This window comes from Podarcis raffonei, chromosome 7 (genome assembly GCF_027172205.1).
Source record: "Podarcis raffonei isolate rPodRaf1 chromosome 7, rPodRaf1.pri, whole genome shotgun sequence".
In the NCBI taxonomy this organism is placed as follows: Eukaryota; Metazoa; Chordata; class Lepidosauria; order Squamata; family Lacertidae; genus Podarcis; species Podarcis raffonei.
Window position 1 is genome coordinate 25,260,156 of NC_070608.1, and position 26,064 is coordinate 25,286,219.

Consider the following 26,064-nt stretch of genomic DNA (forward strand, 5'->3'; position numbering starts at 1 on the left):
AGGGATTGATTGACTTTTGGGACATGGGTTTGGGTTTGGAGGTGCCTGAAGTTTTGGGCACATCTAGAAGTGGAAGAAGTCTGAAATATGTCCAGAAATTCTTTATTGACTTTACTTTTAACTATGGAAATTTGGTTGAATTGTTCAGAAGGAATAAAAGCATTGCTAGGTTGGAGTTTTCTCAAGATTTGCTCCTGAGTATCAAAGAATATGAAGAAGATCTGCAGAAGGGTCTTGGAAAAGATTTAAGAGCCTCGGACATAAGATCTCCAGGTTGATGGACTATATGGAACTGACGGAAAGGACTGGCAGAATCCGAAGCCAGGGAGAGGAGATAGTGGAAGATTATTGGATAATTTAAAATGTTTATTTAGAAATATTGTTAAAGTAATGACTGTTAGAAAAATGATGGAATGACACTTTATGGGTTTAGCAGAAATGATATAAGGAGTTAAGTACATATAGGTAATTTACCCGTAATGGGAAATAAGGTTAAAGAATGTTATTGATAAGATGACAGAAAATAGAGAAAGAGGGAAAGGATTTGCTGAAACAAATATTAGAAGTGGGATACAAAAAGGGAGGTGTGAGGAAGTCGAGGAAACAAGGCCAATGAAAGATAAGTAATGGGAAGATTGATCTGTTTTTAATTGTTTTTATTTTTCTGTATTTTGTTTTTTTGTTTGTTTTTTGTTTTGTTTTTTCCTTATTTTTGTAACTTTTTGAAACTTTAATAAATATTACTTTTTAAAAAAATATTGTGTGAGTGATGTATTCATCACCAATATGGCTCATCCTCCGCCGCCCCCCCTTTCCCCATCACTTTGCTTACTGCAGAAAGTCTTATCTTATGGGGAAGAAACGGCTTTGTTGCGCAAGAGCTCCAAATCAGCTTGAGTTGTCTAAGCTGAATTTGCCGGCATGGGATTGAATTCCCCCGAAAACAGTCTGAGAGCATACTCCATCCCTATCCGTTCTGATATTGCTGTCCATGTACATGGGCACTTGCTAAAGCTGCTTGGGAACTGAGCCAAAAGGGAGAAGGTGCTATTTTGTATTGCAAATGTGTGCCGCTGCATTTCTGAGGGACACCTGAAAGGCTGCCAACAACTGTATTTGACTTGTACATTCCTTAAGCCCCTCACACTGAAGCAACAAGTGCTCCCTTTCCACATGTGATGTATTTTGAGACAAAAGGTTTCTTTAAGATGTCCCCCCCCCCCCGCAAGCCTTCAGGCTCCTCCTGATCCTTTTTCAAATTACAGAGATGATGGTATACCAGGGAGAATTGTGATTAGTCTAAACTCTCCACAGCTGCAAGGGATGGATGTAAAAATTCCACTTGAGGATCCACAACTTCTGGACTCAATTTACCTACATGACACCACGACCTAAACCAAGGGAGTGCTTGAAAAAGACTTGGAGAGGCATCAGGGCTATTCAGTTTCTTCCATAGCATCAGCCACTGAGGGGCTCACAACCGCCCTGCCCAACACGTCTGTCATTATAGGGCAGTGATATTATAGGAGCCTTGAGAGGTGGAGGAAGGGGAACTGAACAACAATATAAAAAGCTCCAAGTACAAGAGAATCTAAAGAGGGCTTGCAATTCATTACTTATGGTACCAAGAGGATTATAAAACACCTTGTAACTGAAAGGCTTCGCCTGTAGCTGTTAAGGACTGCAGGCTTTGCTTTTTCTTTTTAAAGAAAAAAAGGAGTCTGACGAATGTTGAGCGATCTTGGCAGGAGAAATCCAGCAATAGGTTTTCTGTCATTTTGCTTAGAAGAGACAATGATTCTTAGTTCAGAGGGGCTCTTCTGATTGTTTCCTTGGGTTACCAATCAAACACAACATAACAGAGCATTCCCTCTCTGTCACTTTTATGAATGAATAGAAAGAGACAATAGTGGCCACATGCCAAGGACTTTGAACACACGGCACACCAAACAGCATTTTATACCTATACACATTTGGAATATTTCATGGTACCTTTGCAGGTCCGAAGAATAATAGTTATTATAAGGCTGATAAAATTCAAGAGAGGAGAATTCACATGTTTCTTAATTACATTTCCTGCATAAAATGTGAAGCTGCACTGGTTTGCAAAGAGGATGGATAGACAGATAGATAGATATGTAATATATATAACGAAAAATGGTAAGAGTAACAAACATGGAGGTAGTTTGAGCTGATTTGTTCCTCATAAATTATATGCTCCATCATCATAGATAAATAAACAAATTAATTAAAGTGTAGAGAGAGAGAAATATGTGGCCTTACTATTCAATAGTTGACCACCTTTCTATAACTTTGTCATTCTTAGTGTTGTATATTTTTAGTCCTGAAATGGAATATAAATTTTACTCAACAGGGCAACTATATGTCATTTGCCCTGCTAGCAAGGTAGGTGGTGCTGTTGCTTGCCTTAGTATATTTCATAGAATCATAAAATCGTAGACTTGTAGAGCTGGAAGGGATCCTAAGGGTAATCTAGTTCAACCCCCTGCCGTGAGGAATGAGAAAGAGCAGAGGAGGCCACTTTGAACCCACAACCGCTCAGCCACATTGTTTTATTTTGTATCAAAAAAGGAGTGCTCTTATTTTAAAAGAAAACATCACAGAGTTGCAAATGCGTAGGGATTAAAAAGCTGTGGCCTTCCAGATGTTGTCAGACTCCAAGTCCCTAATACCACTTCAGTGGCATTTGCAAATAGTTGTACCCCAAAATTGATTGCTACAAATAAAGATGGATTCACATCAAACCTGGGTTTGAAAGGCATACATATTACAGCCATCTTAGTCCTATAGTAACTTCCATGAGAAAACTATATGCACCCTTGCACACCTGTCTACGAATGTCCCACGAGCATCAGTGGGGCTTAGTCCCAGGTAAGGTTGCATAGGGCTGCAGCCTTGGAAAGTAAGTTGAATACAATGAGGCTTACTTTCGAGTAAGCATTAGAAGATGCTCTGTTGTCCAAACAAGAGAAAGAAAACGTAGGAAGCTGTCATATGACAGCAGGGGAAACAACTGCGATTCGGTGCAGAATAAAAAAAATGGGTTTGCGCTTGTCGTAAAACAAAACACGTAAAATGCTTATTGTAAAGCTATTTTGGGAATAAATTTATAACTGCCCTTGTTGGAAAGCCACATCCCAGTGCTCTCTGTTGTACGGTGCATCCTTATAGATGTCTGCCAAAATGTTTATAATAATCTTTTAACCATAGCTGTCAACGTTTTCCCTTTTTTTTAAGGGAAATTCCCTTATTCCGAATAGAATTCCTCGCAAGAAAAGGGAAAAGCTGACAGCTATGACTTTAACTGTGCTTAATCTTGTTAAATCATTTTAGGCGGTTGTGGCGGCGAAGCAGCCTAACAGGAGACATTGCACAGGCAGACGCTGCATTCCAGAGTGAGCTCAGTTGTTGTGCAAGAGATAACACGTATGTTCTGTAGTCGTGGCCGAGTGGTTAAGGCGATGGACTAGAAATCCATTGGGGTCTCCCCGCGCAGGTTCGAATCCTGCCGACTACGTGCGAGACAAAAAAAATATTAATTTTGTCTACGTGCTTTGTGAATGTGACGTTCTGCTTTTAACTTTCAATCCCAGACTTTAAGGAATAGGTTTTGTTCATTTATTTAACCATTCTCCACGGCGGCTTAGACGTGGGGGCGGAGCGCGCCTGCCCTCGCCCTTCTCCCCCCCCCGCTGCTACCATGGCAACGAGGAGAAGGGGGGTGAGAGACGTGAGGAGAGGCTAAGATGGCGGACGACCTGGATGAGCTGCTGGACGAGGTAGAGAACAAGTTCTGCCGCCTCTCGAGGCGAGACTGTTCGGAGCGAGGCCGGCCGGGCCAGGGGCGGAAAAGGAACCGCTTCCGCGAGGAGGAAGAAGAGGCCGAGGCCGAGGCCGCCGCGGCGGGGGAGAGGGCCAGGTGAGCACTGCGCATGCTCGCGCCTTTCTTTCCCCCGCCCCTCCGAGATGCCCCTAAAGGGGAGCGCAGTTTCAAAGAGAAGTATTAACGGCACTTCCGGTTCCCAGTTAGCGTGTAGTGCAAACTTCAGAAAGCTCCGAAGCCCTTAAAAATAAAATCCCTCATTTTCTAAGCGTGTTTAGGTTGCAATCACCAAACCCTAAGCGAAGTTACTACGAAAGTAGCCCAATTGAATTAAGTGATACTTCCGAGCAAGCATGCAACCGTTTGCGCATCTCAGGCTTTTCCCCCCTTCCACCCGCCCAGCCTTTGGGCAACCCACGCAAAGAAAAAGAAGAAAATACAGCAAGGGCACCAAAGAAGTGCTTCGGCGGAACATGCCTTTCCCTTGCCTTCTTTCTTGTGCATGTTGATACTCCTGGCCCCGCAAAGGAGCGTGCTCGAGCGGAAACCTGAAATGAGGGTTGTGCGCGACTCTTCCGCGTGTTCTACCTCTGTGAGTGCCGCTTAGTCTCTCCTTTCTACTCCCTCCCTCGTTTCCAGGCGACGTGACGCGCGACCACCCAGCTGTTACTGCTGCCAGATTCTTAGCTTGCATGAACACACCAGCGTTTCCCAATTCCTTCAGACTATCCCCATCTCTGCATCTTTTTAACATTCTCCAACACCCCCTCTGGCTTATCTTCCAGACAGTTTACCCCTCTTCCCCTTCCACCAACTGCTCCACTGAATTAAGTCAATCCCAGGAAAGATGCATCTCAAGCCACAGTTGCAGGCCACAGTCTGTGCATTTATTTTATTTCATAAAACTTAGGCACTGCAAACAAACTAACTAACAATGCGGTTTACAGAAGATAAAACAGTAAAATAAAATGTAAAAAATCACAACCCCACTTTAAAACGTGCAAAAGTTAAAATACTAAAACAGCTTGAAATTACCTCAGCTTTCTAAGCATCTGGGCAGGCTTGCATAAGTAGCAAGTATCATAGATGAACAATCATTGCTTCCTCTCACCTTTGTGGGAAACTGTGTCAGGCCACTGTGCACACTTGGAGACAAAACATGTCATTTTCACATGTGACAATTGCCACTGGGGTTTTAAGTGTTTGAAGCGGCTATCCCCATACTTTGGCCAGCGTCTTCTAAACAAACTTACCAAAGGATGCTCCTCTTCCATTTCTTTCCAGATTTTCCAAAGTATTGACAAAAGGTGCTAGTGAAGAAGAAGACATAGATGACATAATTAAAGATATCATCGACGAAAACAGCTATGCCAAAAATCTTGTGGTAGGTCAAGACAAAGCAACCTCTGAGGAAAGGGAAAGTTGCGGGGGGGGGGGGGAGTGTCAGTCAGAACCTTTGAAGAAGAAAGCCAGATGAAAAAGGAAAGTGGTGAAAGTCTAGAGCAAAAAAGACAACCTTCCCCCACAGTCAAGGACGGGGTTCCCTCAGGAGTAATCCGTCAGGGCTGCATGGTGCTGGTGGGTAGAACCAAAGCCAAGGAAGCAGAGAAAAAGTGTTCTGGATTCCCTAATCTGGAATCAAGCTAACACTGCTTTAGTTTTCACATCAGATTAGAACTTCTAGTCCTATGCATCAGCCAGAGCTGTTTACTCCAGTCCAGAACCCAAAGTTCACATTAAGAGAATGGGTACATCCTTACTGGAGGAAGGAAGATGCTGCCTGACTGATGGAGCAGTGTGGTTCCCCATGTACCTTTGCTGCAGCTGACTGCGGAAATGGGAGCCATTTGTGAAGCCCTCGTGTTGCTTGCTGTTTTTCTACCCTCTGTCTTCCTCCTCTTCAAGTAGACTTCTGGTCGTTGTTATTTGGAAATAAAAGCAGGAAAACTTTACCGTGCTCCTGGTTTGTGTTAAGAGGTCCCCATCTCTCTCTCTCTTTATTAGAAACATAAATCTAAGTCACCTAGCTCTGCATCTGAAAATAGAACTACCTCCGTTCAAGCTCATGGTAAGAGGTAAGTAAAAATTACATGAGTGAGAAAATGCTTTGAACAGTAAACAGCTAATTTCAACATAGCTCCATTGACAAGTCAGTAAACAAAAGAATGCATGGGTTGGATCAAGTGACTTAGTTGCACTAAGACTGCAAGCCTGTACACACTTACCTGAGAGTAAGTCCTATTGAACTCAGTGGGATTTACTTTTTGCTGTTAGTTCTCATTGAAATCAATGGGACTTGAGTTATTTACATTGCACCATTGGGTAGGTCACTGCCCCGAAGAGCTTACAATCTAAAGTGCAGGATAAGCAAAACAACAGTGGAAGGGAAGGCAGAGGCAAATTGGAAGAATGGTATGGCCATTTCATTTATGTGTGCATAGGTTCAGGCTGCAATCTAATGCCAGGTTATCGGAGACTAAGCCCCATCGAACACGGTATTTCCATATAGCTATTTCTAGGATATCACTGTTCATCAGAAGCTAACTGTGTATGTTTTCTCAGAAGTAAATTTGTCTGTGTTCAACATGGAAACGAGAAAGTTCTGCCAAAAGATCCATATAGGGTATGTGTATTTTGAGGGTGGATTAGAGGGAAGAGTCTTATCCGGGACGCAGTTTCAAACTGCAGTGGTACCCTGGGTTACAGACGCTTCAGGTTACAGACACTTCAGGTTACAGACTCCACTAACCCAGAAATACTACCTCAGGTTAAGAACTTTGCTTCAGGATGAGAACAGAAATCTCATGGCAGCGGCAGCAGCGGGAGGCCCCGTTAGCTAAAGTGGTACCTCAGGTTAAGAACAGTTTCAGGTTAAGAACGGACTCCCAGAACGAATTAAGTTCTTAACCTGAGGTACCACTGTACAGGACAGCAAGGAAGAAAGGACAGATTCATTTGAATCATTGCTAACTTTTCACTTTGATTTCAATGGGACCTAAGTGCAACTAGCATAGCATGGATCAAACCCTATGTTTTCAGTGGACAGAATGTTATTGCTGTGTTGCATTATTGCTGGTTAGGGCAGCCAGATGCAAAAGAGAACAGGGCTCCTACATCTTTAATAGCTGTGTGGAAGATGGAATTTCAGCATGTGTGTTTGTCAAGCTATGCTCTACTCTTTAGCTTCTGGTCTCCCTAATGCTGACAGTTTTGTGAGTATGTGGGAGCACCAGTTGATGTTTATGAAGTAATGGTCACATCAGTTCTTCTTTTAACTATATAGAATATGCCATGAAATGAGGGCGGGGGAATTTTAATAGCTTTTCAGAACTTAAAGCTCCATGTTGATGATGATGTTTGCTTGATTTCTAGTCCCTGTTGTGTTTGGTAGAAATCCTACAGGATCTGGAGTATTTCCCTTCCAGTTGGGTTTTTTGCCCCCAAGATACATATATCATGCAGATAATAATATTACCATTTCTTCTGAATTGTCCTGCCTTATAGTTCTACAAACAAAAGGTTTGTTGAAAAGGTACACATGCTCACTAGCGTAATGACACCTGAGAAATCAAACGATGCAAACTTTGCAGGCAAATGGTTTAATGTGGGGTTTCTTCTTCTTCTTCTTCAAAACTATTTCAAGGCTTTCCAATTTAATTCTTGTAGATGTTGCCCTGTATATCTTGGTGGAAGCAGCGCACCGCATGGTATAGGAACAAATATTTCTCAGAGGTAGGCATTAAAAAAATTAAAAATACTGGCAATTGCATTATGAGACTTTCATGTTTCTCTTACTGCTATATTAGGAAGGAACATACTGTAAGCTGCTGCTTTATACTGAATCAGACTGTTGGTCTGGCATAGTATTGTCTACACGGACTGGCAGCAACCCTCTGGCATTTCAGACAGAGGCATTTCTCAGTCCTTCTTGGAGATGGCTGGGACTGAACCTGGGAGCTTTTGCACCATCTGTGACCCTCTCCACCCCCACCCAAGCTGCTGCACACAGTTATCTCAGCCTGTGGTCTGGTAGCCACAAGGAGTCAGTCTGAGTTCACTATTCAGCTGCATCAGCCAGTGGCAAGGCAGGTGAGAAAAGCCCTCAGCACATGCAGGATTCAGCCCATGTTTGTTTAGATTTCTGTATACCACTAGCATTCGTGTGTACAGATCACGCTTACCCATGTTAAAGAAGCATATGAATCAGAAACACAGAGGATCTTGGATATATGTTCACATAGTTTCACAGACATGATCCTCTTGCGAGGAGGGAAGTGGTGAGAGATCAGCTGTGATGTGCCATAAAGGTCAGTTCCCATAAGGATTTTTCCTAGGCTAAATTCTTCCTGTAAAATGGAGGCACCCAAGCTTTTACCCATACATAGAAAAAAGGGTGAAAATTGAATTAGTAAATACCAGAGTTGCAGCCTTTAATCAACTGAGGTTTTATTTTATTGAATGGTAAGAACCGATTTTATTTCGTGGAGGTTAATTTTAAACAGTGGCACTGAAAGCTTAGAGTGTAACCGTTCTGTTTAAAGGTTAGTCTAGTTCTGGTGAGTTAGGATAGGAAATGTGAAACAGAATATTCCTTTCCTTTTAACAGCTGTTTATTAAATTGTGAGTTTTTTCACACTTCTGTCAAGATTTAAGAAATGCACCTATTATGAGATTGGATAATATGAACAAGTTTAATAAGTTAAGAAATAAGTTGATTGAACTGTTCCATGTGTTTAATCTATAATGTTTGTAATCTTTTTTGGACAGAACCTGTGATCAGCTGCGGTGTACTGCATGTGACTTCCGCGTTTTGCAACACGATGACTTTCAGTGGGATCAGTCATGTGATTACCTCTTTTTCAGGTATGCTTTGCGGATAATATTGATAGGAATATTTGGTGTGATGTGACCTATATGGTATTGGGGTATCATATAAATGTTGTGGTCCGTAAATGTTCTGATATCACCTTTACAGAATTGCAGGTGTGGATATTTCAGTACATAGGTTGGGGGGAAAGCCTATAGCAGAAATACCCAAAGGCTTTCATTTCAGTGACAAGGGTAGAGTATCTTTGTCTTTGTTCCACTCTGTGGCTAATTGGGCAATGATTGGCTGTGTGGTTCTGAGGGAGTTGGTATTATTATTATTATTATTATTATTATTATTATTATTATTATCCCATCCATCTGACTGAGTTGCCCCAGCCAGTCCAACAAATGTAAAAGCATAATAAAACAAGAACGCTGTTGAAATAGAATATTTTTGATTGGTAGGAATAACATGCCTGAATTCCGCAAGTTGAGGACGAAGATGCTAACCAAGAAAGGATCGAGGGCCTATGCTTGTCAGTGCACTTGGAGATCAATAGATGAATTAACAGACCTCACTGTGGATCGACAGCTCCGCTGGGTTTGCAGCAAACACGTTGAATGAAGTTGTCTTTGTCATCCACATGCTCATTTCTGTATGAAGACCATCTGTTCACTGCTCGGCATCACGAGTGATGAATTGAGTGTGTTCCGTGTACACTTAGATCTTGATAATCCAAATACAAACCGTGGACTTTGCCTTGTCTGCAATTCCCTTGTGAACTAATGGAACTGGAGGGGGGGCACAGTAAGCTGGAGACCTTCCTCGGCCTAGAGGACCAGGCTGGCAGAACTGTTGAGTACTTCCAGTGTAGGAGGAAGTGAAGCTGAAAGGAAACAAGGCCCGGGTCCTAGAAGGCATCCCACAAATGTAGAAGCGAGAGATACACCTGAAAAGAGAGAGAAATCTGCCTAAGCTAATACTTGAGTTAAAACACTTTTTGAATATGCATGTGGGATATTTTGGCTTTGGCTTTTTACCTGCACATGTGTATGTAGTGAGCCAATCTTCAAATTAATATCATTTCGGAGTTGTTTTAGCAGGATGCTGAAGCTTGCTTTCAGAGCAAGAGCAGATAGCTTGGACAGTCCAGCAATGGGAAGGAAAATGACACGACAGCTCCAGCATTCTAATAAGCTCATTTCTAGTTGTGAGCCAAGTCCTTAGGCTGCTGTCTTCACGCACGTCATCCCAGGAATCAGCCCCACTGGACACAGTGGTACTTCTAAGTAAACATAACTAGAGTTGAGCTAGGGTGGATCTTTTTCCACTCCCTTAAGTCTGCAATCCTGTGCACACTCACTTGGAACAAAGTTCTACTGAATTCAGTAGGACTTACTTCTGAGTAGAATGCACTGGATTGAGCCACTCAAAGCTGTTCATGTAAATGATATTGCGACGGAGCCTAAACAATTTTTTTGCAATGATATTCAAAATCAAAGTATTTTTTTGTGGGGGACAAGGGTAAACGTCCTATTAGGTGTAGGATTTTTCCACCTTCACTGACACTCTGCAAGTTTTAAGTTAGCAGAAAACTGTTGTTAGATGTCTATTTCAGTTGTCTTTTGAGACTGTCAGTGCATCCACATTCTATGTTTTAATCTTTGTATCGGAATACCAAATATAATCAAAGCGGTTCAGAACTCTTGCATTCCCATTTCCATCTTAAAAAAAGAATTGAGCCAATGGATACCCAGTTTTAGTCAGACCCAGAGCGGACACATTGAAATGAACTGGACTCGCATAACTGAATTCCCTTGATTTCAGTGGGTCTGCTCAGAGGATGACTTAGCAGGGTTGTATGATTTTGAGTTGTATGATTTAGCTGATCCTGAATTATTTTCTCAACCAACACGTGTAGCACTATTCCAGGAGTTTTTTCTGTAGCACTGAAAGTTTAAAAGCGCATTGAAGCGTAAACAATTGTAGCAAGCAAGTAGTACTCAGAATGTGGGAAACAATAGCACATTTGGAAAAAAATTGTTGCTCATACGATCTCAAAACTCATCATCCTATGCAAGAAATTTCAGTTGCTTTTTAGACCATGTAATCTGTTTAGAATAAATAACTTGGATATACTTTCTTTTAAACCAAAATATGGAATCTAAAAGTCCACAAGGCAGAAATCGTTCCCTCTAATTTCTCTGTAATGCTAGAGTCATTAAAAGTTGTATTCTTGGCATATCTGAACAAGTTGGTTAAATTTCATATATTGATTGCCTGTTGTATTTGTTCTTTTTGGCCCCCATGGTGTCTTGATAGCTAACACATGCCTGAAATGTTAAATACATGCATAGTTTGGTATTTATGAAACAAAGAATGTGAAACCCACCGAATAATTAGTAAACAGCACTATATAAATACTGATTATTATTATTATTATTATTATTATTACCATTATTATTGAGAGATGGGGTTGGGAGTGACTATAAATATTGGTTACTGATGGGAGGCAGGGTTTGGTGTGACTGATCCTAGCCAGATATAGCTGGCTGGACCTAAAGTGTTTTTAGACCAGGAATGAGGAGTCCAAATGTTGGACTCCCAACTCCCATCAGCCTAGCCAACAGTCAGGAAAGTTGGGAGTTGTAGTCCAGCAACATCTAGAGGGCATCCCTGACTTAGACAGTGGTTGACACAGCAAACACCACTAGATTCTATCATCTTTAAGAGCTAGTTCTGTGCAGTGTAAGCCAGGAGGTTCTTGAGATACAAATTCACTAGGTGACCTTAGACAAAGCACTGGTCCTACACGCACACCATCTGCAATATATGGATAACAGCACAGGCCAGTCTTATCAGGTTACTGTTGGAATTACTGAACTATTGTGCTTGAAGAACTTCAAAAGCCTAAAAGGTGCTATATACACTGTTGACCTGTGCCTCAGTGTGTTACAAACAAGTACAGCAATTTGACTTCTTAAACAGGACTTCAACTCAGGGGCTCGGAGGGGGTTAAAGAAAAGGATCTGATCTGGACTTGGATTGTAGATGAAATAGAAACAGTAATTGGCAATTTAAAATATTTCAGACTATATCTGAAAGATTTTAAATATTACACATTTTACACAGCACAAGACATTAAGTATCATATGTTTAGGTGCCCATAAAGTGTTTGATCATCTTCATTGGTCCTTTTCATTTTGTGTCTTGGAAAGAATAAATTTTGGTAAATATTCTACACAGGTAATCAGAGTTCTGTATTGTCCAATAATGACAAGAGTCCACGTCAACTGATGTGATTGACGGAGTTTTAAAACTCATAGGGGAACTGAACAGGGGTGTCCCCTTTTCCCTTTGTTATTGGTTCCTTCATTAAAACCATTAGCTGAAACCCTTCGTAAGAATACAAAAATGTTGAGTGTCATAATAAATGAGCAAGAACATAAAAGAAAGCAAAGCTAATTCACTTTGATAACTGAATCTGGGAGGGGTGGTATTCAAAGTAGGATATTATTTGCTTTTCATTTGACTTACCTGGTTGATCTTCTGTTACACGCTTTGTGTGGGTCACTGACGTATTATTCTTTCCTACCTGTATTACTATCTGATAATGGAAGTTGTACTTGATGTTTTGTTTGTTTTTTTAAATTAAAACACACACTATAAATGCAAAGCACAGTATTATCCCCTGCAGTCCTGTAGTTTTCATTCTCTCAATAATGTTGGCAGCTCAGGTCTCTGAAACCTGCAGGATTTAGGGGCTAAGTGGGCATGGACAGAGTTGATTATTTGGTTCTGAGCCATCTGTTGGGAAAGCAGTTGACCTACATAGGCAGTCTGATGGGAGGGCTTCACAATGCCACGTTTGAAGCCAAATAGGATTCTTTCCCCCCTCAGAGTTGCTGAAAGGGGGGCTTATTTACATGAACCCTTTGCTCATGGCGAATGAGATACCTGAACTGTTTGCCATGAGAAAACTCCATGAATGGGATTGCAAAACCTTCCAGCGACTATTCAGGGATAAGAGCATCCAACTGCAAGCAGACCAAGTATATGAACTAGCCCCAGGATGATTCACAAAAATATCATCATCCTTTTCCATGTTTTTCCCAGCGCACACTAGCTTTTGGTCAACCCGGCTTTGACTTGTACAGGTTGGTTTGCTGGATGCTTCAAATCAAAATTCATACTGAGAGACCCTGATCACACTTAGAAATTGATGGAACACATTGTTAGCAACGTTGGTCTGTGTCCACTCCTGACTTTTATTTATTATTTTTATTTATTAAATTTCTATATCACCCTTCACCTGAGGATCACAGGGGAGTTTCCAGTATACGGAGAATGTATAAGGTAGTCCTATTCAAAATGGGAACCTTAGAGTGTTTTTATAATTTTAATGCCATCTGTGAGTCTGGTACTTTTACAGAGTACAAGAGGACTGGTGTTTGCTCTGAGGAGCTTATAAAGGTCACATCTACACCATACATTTAAAGCTCATTTATACCACTTCTACAGTTATTGCTCCTCACCACCATCCCCCCCCCAAAATCCTGGGAATTGTAGTTTGTCCCCACAGAGCTTCTGTTCCCAGCAGCCTTAGGAAACTACCATTCCCAGCCATCTGCTTTAAATGTAACGGGAAACAACAGAAGAAGGGAAAGCTAATTGGTTCTTCATAGTTGACTGAAAAATCAATACTGGTTGTGGGCAAAGAGAACAAAAGATATACACAGAGATTTATGGATAATTGACAGGTGAGTTATCACCACCAACCTGTCAAAGTGGGCCTGCTGGGGGAGGGGGAGATAAAAAGCTGTCTCAGAGGGCCAAAAAGGTTCTGCACCCCTCCTTTAGAAGTAAAAACACTGGATTTCCCCTGTTATGTCTACAGTGGTACCTCGGGTTACAAACGCTTCAGGTTACAGACGCTTCAGGTTACAGACTCCGCTAACCCAGAAATAGTATCTTGGGTTAAGAACTTTGCTTCAGGATGAAAACAGAAATCGCACAGCGGGAGGCCCCATTAGCTAAAGTGGCACCTCAGGTTAAGAACAGTTTCAGGTTAAGAACGGACCTCCAGAACGAATTAAGTTATTAACCTGAGGTACCACTGTTCTTTGGTTCTTCTAGTATGATGCTGCTCCTGCCCTGTGCTTTTAGCATTAGCCAGGCACCCAGAATTAAGCTGAACCAAATCAGCATTTTATTTCTATATGAGGAAAAGCCCTTTTAGCAGCTTATTTGGGAGCCTGTAACAGCCCGTTCTGCCTTCCATCTGGCTAAAAGCACACATGCTAGATTCTACATTCCAGTCCACTATTTTAACTTCTTAGAAGGTTTTTTTTTATGTTCTCAGATCACAAAAAGGAGGATTGATTGTCCATGTAGTTAAAGTAAACATAGTATTCCTATTCAAAACTGCAGAGGGCAGACTTACACCAAGGTAGGTCTCTTGCATTTGTGTTTATGTGCACAGGAAGCCTTAAGCACTTCTTAAAAGCTGACCCAGAGCTCCTTCAAACCACTCCTCTGGCTATAAACTGAGTAATATGAACCCACAATATCAAAACCTACTTTTCTGTATGTTGCATAATGTGTGATAAAAATATGTCAAACAATAGTTCTCCCCTCCCCCCTTCTCTTTTTGACCTCAGATAGGGGTTCCCACCACCTCCCCCATCTTTCCGTTGAGTAATTTATCAGTTACTGAAGCTGAATGTTGTCAGGAAAGACAAAAGAAAGTACATCTTCACACAGCACATGGTTTATCACTGGAACTCAGCACCACAAGATGTAATCAAACTGGATGACTTTAAAACAGCAGGGTAGGCATAAAGTAAAAAGAACATCAAGATTAAACACAAAAGGGCAATATGAAGTGTGGGGGGGGAATCACTATTCTTATTTTCCTATGCTAAACTATCCATTTCTTTTTTAAAAAAAACAGGTTGCTTTCATAAAATGAACTGGTGGCAGTTGTAATTAAGTGTTTGCAAGCGACAACCTCCAGGAAACTTACAGATTACAGTGTTTTCAATCTCATAACGGGGGGGGGGTGCGCGATCCTGTGGTAAAATCGACTGAGCTGAGCAGCTTAGGATACAGCAGATCTCTGTCTTGGTTGGCATTAAGTTCCCAACCCCAGCTTAGCCGAAGAGATGCCGGTGTAACTTGCACATCTTGGCTGAGCCAAAGCTGGCCAGTGTAAATTACCAAAAAAAGGGGTGTTCCAGGAGTGTGGTGAGGGCAGAACCAGAGAGAGAGAACTTAGCCTGGATCCTAAACCCAGCTCAGTCATGCAACCTGGCAAACCTGCATTAGAACATTATTTAAGGTTTGTTTTCCCTCTGTCAGGCTCAGGCAGAGCAGCAGCAGTAGCTCAGATGCAGAACGGAGTTTATGATCTGGTGTGGCTTTATGGTGGCTGAATTTAACACCAGCTTCTTGTGCATAGGATTGCTCCCCCACTTTTAAAAAAAAAAAAATGAGGGTGGATATAAATAAGGAGGCAAATTAAAAACGAAATTGCGTGTCACCAACACCTGCTAAATCAGATCTCAGTCAATTTTAGGGAAATTTGAAATTTCCTATGTAGAATCAAGCTGAGAACACATTGAATCATATGGGGGATTCATTTATATGGAGCCTTTGGACACAATCCAGCAGAGGCATACTGAAGACTGCAGTCCTAAACACACTTACTTGGAGTACACCCCATTGGATTAAATGGGACTTCTGAGAAGACGTGCATAGAATTGTACTGCAAGTGTAGAATAAGCACTGAAGCATTTCCTTGTGCCATTCTATTTCTCCTAAAAACATAGTTACAGGAGAAACCTGTAATGCAACTTTCTCTGGTGTCATGCTACAGAATTGTTTGGAATAAAGGGAATAAGGAAGCATCAGGCACATAACTGTAGGATTGTGGCATTTGTCTTGACTACTTGTGTTTCTTCTCTCTGGTTTCCTCCTGTTTATTTGGTTTGCTTGCAAAAAGCTTACATGGTGTTGTGTCCTGTCTTCAGTGATCATTAATTCTCATTTGCTCATGGGGTAGTTATATGACAATTAGCCTTCATCCTGATCTGCTTGGGAGCTGTTTACACAGCTTCCCATTTGTTCATCCTACACTTTTCAATGTATTTTTCCCTGTCACTTTCCAAACTGCAAAAGTCCCCTTTTTAAAAAGAAAAATAGTTTTGATGTGCCAGGACAACACTTAAATCCATTTCAACTGTGCAAGCCTAAATATCAGGCATGTGCTTGGGTCCCTCCTGCAAAATACTGTCATTCTGGAGGCCACACACACACTAACATGATCCTTTTCAGTACATGCAGGATTCCTCTTGCATCAAAGGAAACACTTGTTCATATTTGTTAGATCCTCTTCATCTTTGCTGCCTTCCCTAATTCTACACTATTTCTCTGTTTTAAGAGCACAGCACTTTTCAGGGACAGAAATTGTTGAAAGCATTGGTGTTTTTGCTGTAAGGGGTGGGTGCAGGGAGCAACTGTGAGGTCTGTCATAATCCAGATGTGCAGGAAGTTACATCCATAAATCTCTGTGCACAATGAGAGGAGAATACAGAATGGATTAGAGCGTGTTTTAAATAATCTCCGCAGCGAACTGTTCAAAAAATAGCATGGTGTGTAGACTATTGCTAGACCACCACTGGGGCAGAGAGTACGTTTGTTAAAGTATGCAAAGGACTGATGAAATCACTTGTATTCCACCAGAGCCATTTTGTGAAATTTGGGCATCAAGCCAGAGAGAAGCTACCACTTTATCAAAAACAAGGAGAGCTGCAGTGGTGCTAGTATGTGTGAGAGAGCTCAGGGCTGCACACTGAAATAAGCCCAATATAATCCCATGGAATTAGTTTTAGTTTACATGAGTGTAACTGAGCACAGAATTTCACTTAAAATCCCATGACAAATCCTATTAACTTCAACAAAAATCCCAGTTAGGCTATGATACCTGTTAGACTTGGGAAGTTTAACAAAGGAGATCTCGTTCTGCAGACTGCAGCTGCATGCTAAGTATTTAAAAGACTCAAGGCATAGTCCATGACACAACTTTGCATAAAATTTGCCTGTGCTTGTTTACAGATGCAAATATACAGCAACTTTCAGAGGAGCAAAACAACAGTTCTTGCTTTTGCTCTCGGGGTGCCAAACTTTTGGGGCCAGAGGCGCATTTGTGGACACAACACACATGCAGTCTCTCACACACCACAACCTATTGGCTACAGCAGAATGCTTCTTTCAAGTCTGATTTAACTAAAAGAGGCAAGGTGAGTGACAGTGAATGCCTCTGTAGGTCATGTCCACCCACAGGCACCATGTTGGCAACCCCTGCTCTGAGTTATGGGTTGCCAACAGGACTTTATGGTCCCAGGACACTGTAAACAAATTGAGGTGGTAGGTGGAGGTCTTACCTGCATGGTGCTTTGCACTTCTTACAATCACTGCGTCTGTGGTCTTCCGTTTCCTGCACTCTGCTTCCAGCCCATGAACAGTGCAGGATAGCATCTCCCAACTGAAGCCATAACGTGGCAAAGGATAAAGGGCACATTAATAGAACTTTGCAGTGCTGTGGCTGCATTGCTGACATTTGATCCTACAATCCTCACCTGCACTTAGCCAGAGAAAGAAAAGGACCATAAACAGGGTTAGGTATGTAAACTAAGCCTATGGATTCCCTCTTCATAGAGCTGCAGCACACATATAATTGCTCCTGTTGTTCTTCAGAGGGACAGAACAATATGGATAAAAACCCTTTGCTGTCGGCAAAATTATTCCCCTCCCTTCTGTTATGCTACTGACTTTGAATGGAGGCTTGTGGGGCCATAATACAGAGGTTGAAAATATGTATTCACTAATTGTCTAGAGACACCCTGTGTTCACATTTCATAGAATCAGAGAATTGTAGAGTTGGGAGGGAACCTGAGGATCATCTTCCTTAACCTCGGGCTCTCCAGATGTTTTTGGCCTACAACTCCCATGATCCCTTGCTAGCAGGACCAGTGGTCAGGGATGCTGGGAATTGTAGTCTAAAAAAATCTGGAGGGCCGAGGTTGAGGAAGCCTGATCTGGTCCAACCCCCTACAATGCACAAATATGCAGCTGTCCCTTATGGGGATCAAACCTGCAACCTTGGCGTTATCAGCACTACGCTCAAACCAACTGAGCCATTCAGATTTGTCTTCCCTCTGCAATTTAAATCACATTGCATCATACCGTAGCGTTGGTATTTATTCCCACTTCCCCAAATATGAGGTGTTTAGGAGCAGCATTGCAGGGTTTCTTTTCTCTTGGATGATAGAATGCGTTGGTAGCTTCCTAAATCGGTTGTTTACAAATAAATAAGCAGAGCCTATTGGGAGCAAGCAGACTCCTAAGGCAGCGCAATCACTAATCTTGCATGAGGGTCCCACAGAGCACCTGAACCTCAAAGATGCTTCAGCAGAACCAACTCCATCTAAAAAATGAATGTCTTGTCTCTTACCCCAACAATCACACAGCCAGCTCCCTCCATTTTTCTCTCTCTTTCACACAGGCACACAGGATCTCAGTCTCAGATCTCAGCCGCAAGTAGATTTCTCATTCATCTCCTTGCCACCATATCCTACTGAGGAAGCAATCAATTCCTCACCATCAGTAAGCACTTAGCTTAACAAAGGAAAACCATCCTCTTCCCATCTTGCAGCATGACCTTCCTTGCCCAGATATTCTCCTTTGCCATTATTCTCTGATTAAAGGGAATGGAATTTGGCCTCGGCCAATGCATGTAGGATCACGTTCTTGTGCCTTTGCTGTTTACACACAGAACACTTGACTCTGAACACACCCAAGCTAAGCTATGCAAAATGAGCTTACAAACACATGACCAAAGTTAAGTCAGTTCACTGATTTAGGCCAGCGTTTCCCAGCTGAGTGCTCTCCAGATGTTTTGGTCTACTGCTTGCAGCTTATGGAAGTTGTACTCCAAAACATCTGGAAGACATTCAGTTGGGGCAAGAAACAAACCCACATTGGATCTCCAGCACTGTGAAATGTTGACTTGGGGTGTTTCAATGAGGTTTTTCAGATCATCCTTCTAATTTTCCTTCTCCCCCCACCCCCCTCTGCCCTCTGTGTATACAAACTGCTGCTATTTTTTGTTTGTTTCTTTACTGGAGAAGAGAGGTGATTCTACTGCAGGAAGAGTTCAAAATTGCACCTTTCAATTGGAACTCTGCAACAGTCATAATTACACTCTGAAAGCACACTTAATGGCTAGGCTTTGGACTCTCTTAAAACCAGACTGATGTCTGCACATGTTGGAAATCTACATAGCAAAAAAAATGGGTGTGTTAGATCAAAAGAGCCCCTAGAGACAAGGGGCACAAACCAGCCCAATTTAGCAGTAACTATGTTCTGTGGAAATAGAATAAGGTTTGTTGATCTGCTGCTTTCAATGGGACTTTTGGTGGATTCGTACCAGCCTAGTGGTTGGGCCAAAAGTGGTTTGTTCTATGGTTTAATGGTGGAAAAATCCATGCAACATCATTCCAGCCTTTAAATAAAATACCGTATTTTTTGCTCTGTAAGACTCACTTTTTCCCTCCTAAAAAGTAAGGGGAAATGTGTGTGCGTCTTATGGAGCGAATGCAGGCTGCACAGCTATCCCAGAAGCCAGAACGGCAAGAGGGATTGCTGCTTTCACTGCTCAGCGAACCCTCTTGCTGTCCTGGCTTCTGAGATTCAGAATATTTTTTTTCTTGTTTTCCTCCTCCAAAAACTAGGTGTGTCTTGTGGTCTGGTGCGTCTTATAGAGCGAAAAATACGATACTTTAACCCACTACTATCTTTCTCCTTTGAGATTCTATCCCTCATGGATGTCAAAGATTAATTTCTGGCAGTCCCCAGCAAGCAAATGCCACCTCTCCCATAGCTGTCCTTTATACAGGAGATCCAGTGCTAACCTTTCATTACAAAATGTCAGCTGTTTTCCAGCCCTCCCCTGTAATTTTATGGTTGAAGAGATTAACAGAGAGATGCCTGGTTCCTATCTGGCCACAACAGTTCCATTAAACAAGCTGGTCTTGATCCAGTTGTACTTTGTGGTATATACGAACACCAACCCTGAGTTGAGGATGTTCTTTGCAGTCTGTTATCAAGATTATCATCCAACAGAAACTAAACCAACATAATGACATGCATCGGACCTGAATACATTCCCCTATATGTGCAGATATCCCTTGCTGGATCAAGAAAAGAATACTAACCAAATTAAGCGTGACAGGCAGCACAGAAATTTTGGTGGGTCTATTTTGTCTCCATAAATAGGAAACAATGACTTTTGGGGCCATGGTTAGAGATTCAGACTGAATGGTGTACAGCAGCCACAATATGATGACAGTACAGCAGAAAGTAATTTTTGCACACATTTAAAATTCAGCAACATTCTATAATTGAAAGCTCTCTTCTTGAATTTGCAAAGTTTGCTTTGGAAATCTGTTGTGTTGAATATATTAAGCTGCTTTAGGTGAATCTGAACCATTTGGTCCTACTCTGTCTACTCTGACTGGCAGAGGCTCAGCAGGTATTCCTCTTGTCCCTGATATCTTTTAACTGGAGATGCTGTCAATTAAATCTAATGCAACTGCATATATATATATACACACACACACACACACACACACACACACACACACACACCATATTTTTCACTCTATAGGGCGCACCGGACCATAGGGCGCACCTAGTTTTTTTTTTTTGGGGGGGGGAAATAAAGAAAAAAAATATATCCATCCCGCTGGCTGTCTTGGCTTCCTCTTCAGCCACGCACAACCTCTCCAGCCGGGAGAGGCTGCGTGCGGCTTTGGCAGAAGCCAAGACAGCTAGCAGAATGTATCCCGCTCGCTGTCTTGGCTTCCTTTTTAGCCGCGGGGCTGGAGCAGGGGAAACCCGAGCTTCCCCCGACCCCAGCCCCCAGAATGGGTCCAGGAGCGGGGGCGAGGTTGCACGCAACCTCGCCTTCGCTCCCAGAGCTTGCTGCTATAGCTGCCCAAAGCCCGGGGTGCGCAGAGCTGCGCTCCCCAGGCTTCGGGCTGCAAGCTGCTATCTGCAAGCCTTGGGAGCCCGGTGGGAACTCCTGCCGCGCTCTGAAGGCTTGTGGATAGCTTCCTGAAGCCTGGAGAGTGAGAGGAGTCGGTGCGCACCAACCCCTCTCGCTCTCCAGGCTTCAGCGAAAGCCTGCATTCGCTCCATAGGACGCACACACATTTCCCCTTCATTTTTGGAGGGCAAAAAGTGTGTCCTATAGAGCGAAAAATACGGTGTATATATATATATAATCAACACGGCAAAGAGCAGCACAAGAGCTAATTGGTAAGTGGGAAGAGCGCTGGAGAGATGAGGGAGACATCATATTTTTTTTAATTAAAAAAAAACTAAAGCAAAAAGGAACTGAGGGAATGATTACTACTGAAGTGTGACTAAAAATGTTTTAAGGTAAAAAATAAAATAAAATCGCCTGCACAGATTGTGCTGCATCATATTATAATATTGCAAAGGGTAACATTTGTACGCTTGTATCCTGAGCCTCTCAAGTCAAAGCCCATGTACAAAAGCTGCAGGAGGCAGAATTCCAGACTGGGAGAAACTCAAACAAGTTGGAAAGTGGCAGAGCATATTCAAGAAGCTCTAGGCTTGCTCCTGGCTTGAAATCCCAACCACATTTATTTTTTCCAGAAGGAGGCAGAAACTATATTGATTGCTGAGGAACTATACAAAGCAAGTAGCACACACTTCCTTTTTCATATTTGCTAACTGCAGGGAAATGAAACATATGTCAGCTTGTGCTAGTTTTTTTGCAGTCTGGGCTGTTTTGAGATTTTCCTCTTCAAGGAAAATCTGAAAATGAAACAGCTGAGAACAGGAGGATCCCCTTTCGTCCTGTGGCTGTAAGTCGTCCAGAAATCCTCCCAAGATACTTGAGGATGTTAAACCAAGAAAACAAACCCACCCACCCTCCTCTCATCATCTCATTTTTCGGCTAGGAAACAGTGGGACCCCAATTTGTCATTCTTACAGCAATGCAAAACAAAACAAAACAAAAACAAGCCCAGCTTGCAAATCGCATTAAACATTGACGCAGATAACTGAAAATTTATCGCTATGGTTCCGTGGCACTCAGGAATGTGGCTAATGTCTCAAAGTGCTTCAGACCCACAAAGAAAAACAACTTTGAATTCAATGGGCCAGAAAGAAGCAGCTTGTGACCACCCCCTGGATAGAATGGAACATTCCGACTTCCAATCTCCAAAATGTTTTGCTTCCTTTCTTCTGTCTCTTAGAAAAATTCTCTTTTATAGAAAATACAGGCCAGAGCTCCCTATCTATAGCCCTGAATTTATACACAGATGAACACAACCTTGTAGCATGGCATGATTTGCATATAATGCTAAACTATGGTTTATTAAAAAGAGCAATCAGTAAAATACTAATGCAAAAATAATGAGCGTCCAGTGGATGAGCTTAAATGGTAGCAAGTGTGTAACAGGCCAGCACTCATTTCTGCATTTTATGCTCGGGAAGGATTTTCATTTCAAAAGGATGTTTCCAGTAATTGAGGGTGTTTTTAAATAAATAAAAGCCACGAAACTTGAGACGCGTATTAAAAGCCACACGGGGAGAGCTGCCCTATCTTCGAAAGGCTATGATTCTCAGCACCAGTCCTGCCCCTGTTCTCATTTTCATCTTAGCAAAGTCTGATGCAAATTACTACTCTATTAACCACTTCACTTTCAGATGGAAACTTTGGAAAAACAAGAAGGCAAATGCTACACTGCAATTAACTGGAAATTACAGTCTGCAAGGAAGGGGAAGGGATCCTAATACTAGCCACTTAGCTGCACAGTGAAGAAAGAAGCATATGGCTTTAATAAGGAAAACCCTAACAGGATTTTCCATCAGTAGCTGGAGCCGTGCCTGGTACGCAGCACGAGACGTACGAACAGACCAGAAGACAGCACAGTCCTTCAACGGTGCTAGAAACCTCTCGGAACTACAGGAGCAGAAGACAGATATAGTTTGTGTGTGTGTTTGTAGCACGCTTAATAATAAAGAAGAAATAGAAGAAATCTCTGCTACTCTTACATTATTTTAGTCAGGTGCAAGACATCCCATTTTAACACAAGGTGGTGCTGGATGACTCAGGGTTTCTTATTCCATATAGGAAATGAGTGAGGTTTATTAGACTATCGCACCTACAATAACCAAAAACAAAGCTTTTCAGGACGCATTTGCCTTAATTGTTACAGAAGGCATTTAGCAGGCATAATTATAGATTGTTGTTGTTGTTAACTGGAGTTCTTAAACACAATTCACTATGAGCTGGCAGGTGGCCACAATACAAAAATGCAAGATTAAAAATAGTTAACAGTCAGAACAGGGCAGGCCCGAAAGATATACAGTCATACCTCATGTTACGTTTGCTTCTTGTTACGTTCTTTCAGGTTATGTCCCGCGGTGACCTGGAAGTACCGGAAAGGTTTCGCCACTCGTGCATGCGCACAAGCACCAAATCGCGCTGCACACCTGCGCAGATACAGTGCTTCAGGTTGCGCTCTTTTCATGTTGTGAATGAGCCTCCAGAACAGATCCCATTCGCAACCAGAGGTACCACTGTACACCTATCAGGTGTCTTTAGCACCTGATTAAAAAACTGTACAACGAAGGTGCCAGATGTATCTCTGTGGGTGACAGCTCTCCCATAATGCCAAGAGCAGTGGAACTTCCAAGGGCAGTGGAACTGCCAAGAGGGTTCCTTCTGTCTATGTGAGCACCTGAGAGGGTCTGTAGGGAAACAGTCTTTCAGATACTTGGCTTTCACCTTCCAAACATGGGAAGTGGGACCCGCCAAAATCCCCTCAGATAAGAGCAGGGGCAGAGAAAGGGGCGGGCAGTAGGGGCAGGCAGCCCCGGGTGTCACCACTGAGGGGGTGACAGAATGCCGGGCAGCACTCACTGTGGGGCTTGCAGCGTGCCCGAGCCACACGTCTCTCCTGGGAGTGACATGGTGGCTTGGGTGCCCGCAGGCTACGCTCTGCCCCAAATGGTCTGCCCGCCGTCTCCCCCTCAGCTGTAGGGCGGCTGAGTGGGAGGAGGCAGGCAGACTCCTCAGAGGTCCTGCGGAGCGCCCTGCCCCGGCTGGCCCTGCCCTGCCGGCAGCCACACACGCCGCCCGATCAGCTTGCTCCACCGCTGCATAGGAGTCCTGCTGAATCAGGCCACAGGCCCATCGAGTCTGACATGTTTTTCTCACGGTGGTATGATCCAACAGGGAAGCTCGCAAGCAGAATCCGAGTGCAATAGTCCTCCCTGCACTTACAATTCCCAACAACTAGCATTGCCTCTGAGAGTGGAGGCAGAAAAACAGCCGCGGAGGCTGTTAGCTATCGATAGCCTTACCCTCACCTGTCTGATGGTTACAGTTACTTCCTTGGTTCTTATCATCCTAACTGAAGCAATGGCAATGCTTTTCGCAAAGAGGCTCCAAATTCAAGCTGCACAAAAAGTCTGGAGTAAGAGGAGTATTTCAATAAACGAGTGCTTGCTTTCCTAGGAAGAAATGAAAACATTCATTCAGGCAAGAGGGAAGATTGCTGCATTTTAGATACAGAAAACACAAAATGGAAAGTATCGCTTTCTTTCCCAATAGGGGTTCTCCAGATATTTGCATCACTGTTTTAAAAACATAATTTTTTAGGGGGAAGGGTGTTGGGGGGGGAACTCCTTCATTGTTGAAGGATATTGTTTATCTTCTTTCCCTTATTTTGGTTTTAAACCAGAGTGAACACATTTGAGCATCCTCTATCATGCAGAAAGAGACAAGAGTCACGTCTGCTTGCCTACCATAATAAGTTGGCCATAGTGCATCTTGTGCATCGTCTGTGAGAATGCAAATCCAGACAAGTAACATAATTGTTTCAGATAGAGGACCGAATATGAAATAATCATTGCTAATCTGATAACTCTTTCCCTTCGGCTGAGTAGGGGTTATAGGAATGATTTCTCACATGGCAAAGGTATTTCCTCCCAACATGGTGATTAATACCTTTCCAGTAAAGCAGACTCAACTCCAGTTGCACAAGACAGGTGCCCTCTGTGCCCTCTGCCAAGAGTGGAAGTAGAGCACACCCAATCCTAATTCAACTGTCCTCTGCCCTCTTCTGCTTCTACAGAGTTAAGACACACCTGTGACTGAGTATGAACCCAAATCTCTTTCCTTTTTTTCAAAGCCTCTGTGGGGAAACTGGTTTTTTTCCTTTACAGTACCCAAGTTTACGTCTATCAGGTCTGAGCATGTCCTAGATGGCAAGGCTCATCTCTTTCATGTGCTCGGCTAGTTCTTACCCTAAGACAGGAAATTCAAAGACTCGTGGATTCCAAAGGGAAAGATTTAAACTTGTGCTTAAATCTGAAAGACTTAAAAAGTGCTAAATTTTGGCTGGATCACATTCCTGTATCAAAGAGTAGAGCAAATGAGACACAGGCCCCATCTGCCCTATACAGTGGTACCTCGGGTTAAGAACTTAATTTGTTCTGGAGGTCCGTTCTTAACCTGAAACTGTTCTTAACCTGAGGTACCACTTTAGCTAGTGGGGCCTCCTGCTGCCACCGCACCGCCGCCACACAATTTCTGTTCTCATTCTGAAGCAAAGTTCTTAACCCGAGGTACTATTTCAGTCTGTAACCTGAAGCATCTGTAACCTGAAGCGTCTGTAACCTGAGGTACCACTGTACATTTAAAGCAAATATCACACCACTTCTAACTGCTATGGCTTCCCTCAAAGAATCCTGGGAACTGTAGTTTGTAAAGGGTGTTGGGAGTTGTTGGGAGACCCCGATTTCTCTTACATAGCTACAAATCCCAGAGTTCCCTGGCAGATGAATTGTTCTTTGGTGATAACCATGACTATTTAAGCTGGTTTCATGCAGCTTAAAATGTGAAGTGCCGTTGGGGTTATAGCTAGAGCACTGGACTTAGCTGGGCAAAAATGGGGTTCAGACCTCTTCAGCCATTATACTTATGGGGTGGCCTCAACCAACCTACTCTCCACCAAATGTGGCCACCCCACATTACCAGCACATACACCCCACATACACAGGAACACAAGTCTTCCCAGAAAGTTCAACTGAAGGAATGGATAGCACCCCTCAAATGACTGATCTGATGTCCAGATCTTTTCAGCTATCACACAATTACCCAATGAGTGGTTTATTTGTAAATAGCTAAAAGATAACCCAAACGTTGTGGAAAGTACTACCTGTCAGCATCGCCCTTGAGCCAGTGCCACTAACTGGACTCATCCACTTCAGCCCCGACCGGGCTAGGCGAGCTGGGTAGCACTTC

The 26,064-nt window shown here is 42.8% G+C and overlaps 1 protein-coding gene and 1 non-coding gene across 3 annotated transcripts; both read left to right on the top strand.

Moving 5' to 3' along the window:
- The first annotated feature begins 3,456 nt into the window (after positions 1-3,456).
- TRNAS-AGA (transfer RNA serine (anticodon AGA)) lies at positions 3,457-3,538 on the top strand. Its single transcript has one exon. It is a non-coding gene; the product is annotated as a tRNA-Ser (tRNA).
- Positions 3,539-3,724: 186 nt separating this feature from the next.
- CFAP418 (cilia and flagella associated protein 418) lies at positions 3,725-12,341 on the top strand. Of its 2 annotated transcripts, XM_053395627.1 has the most exons (6): positions 3,725-3,940; positions 5,129-5,228; positions 5,849-5,919; positions 7,511-7,576; positions 8,612-8,707; positions 9,119-12,341. In XM_053395627.1, exons 1-6 carry the CDS (start codon positions 3,768-3,770, stop codon positions 9,276-9,278), a joined length of 666 nt encoding a protein of 221 aa, XP_053251602.1. In that variant the 5' UTR covers positions 3,725-3,767; the 3' UTR covers positions 9,279-12,341. The 2 variants fall into 2 exon arrangements, with proteins under 2 accessions (XP_053251602.1, XP_053251603.1); XM_053395628.1 differs by lacking the exon at positions 7,511-7,576.
- Positions 12,342-26,064: the final 13,723 nt, after the last annotated feature.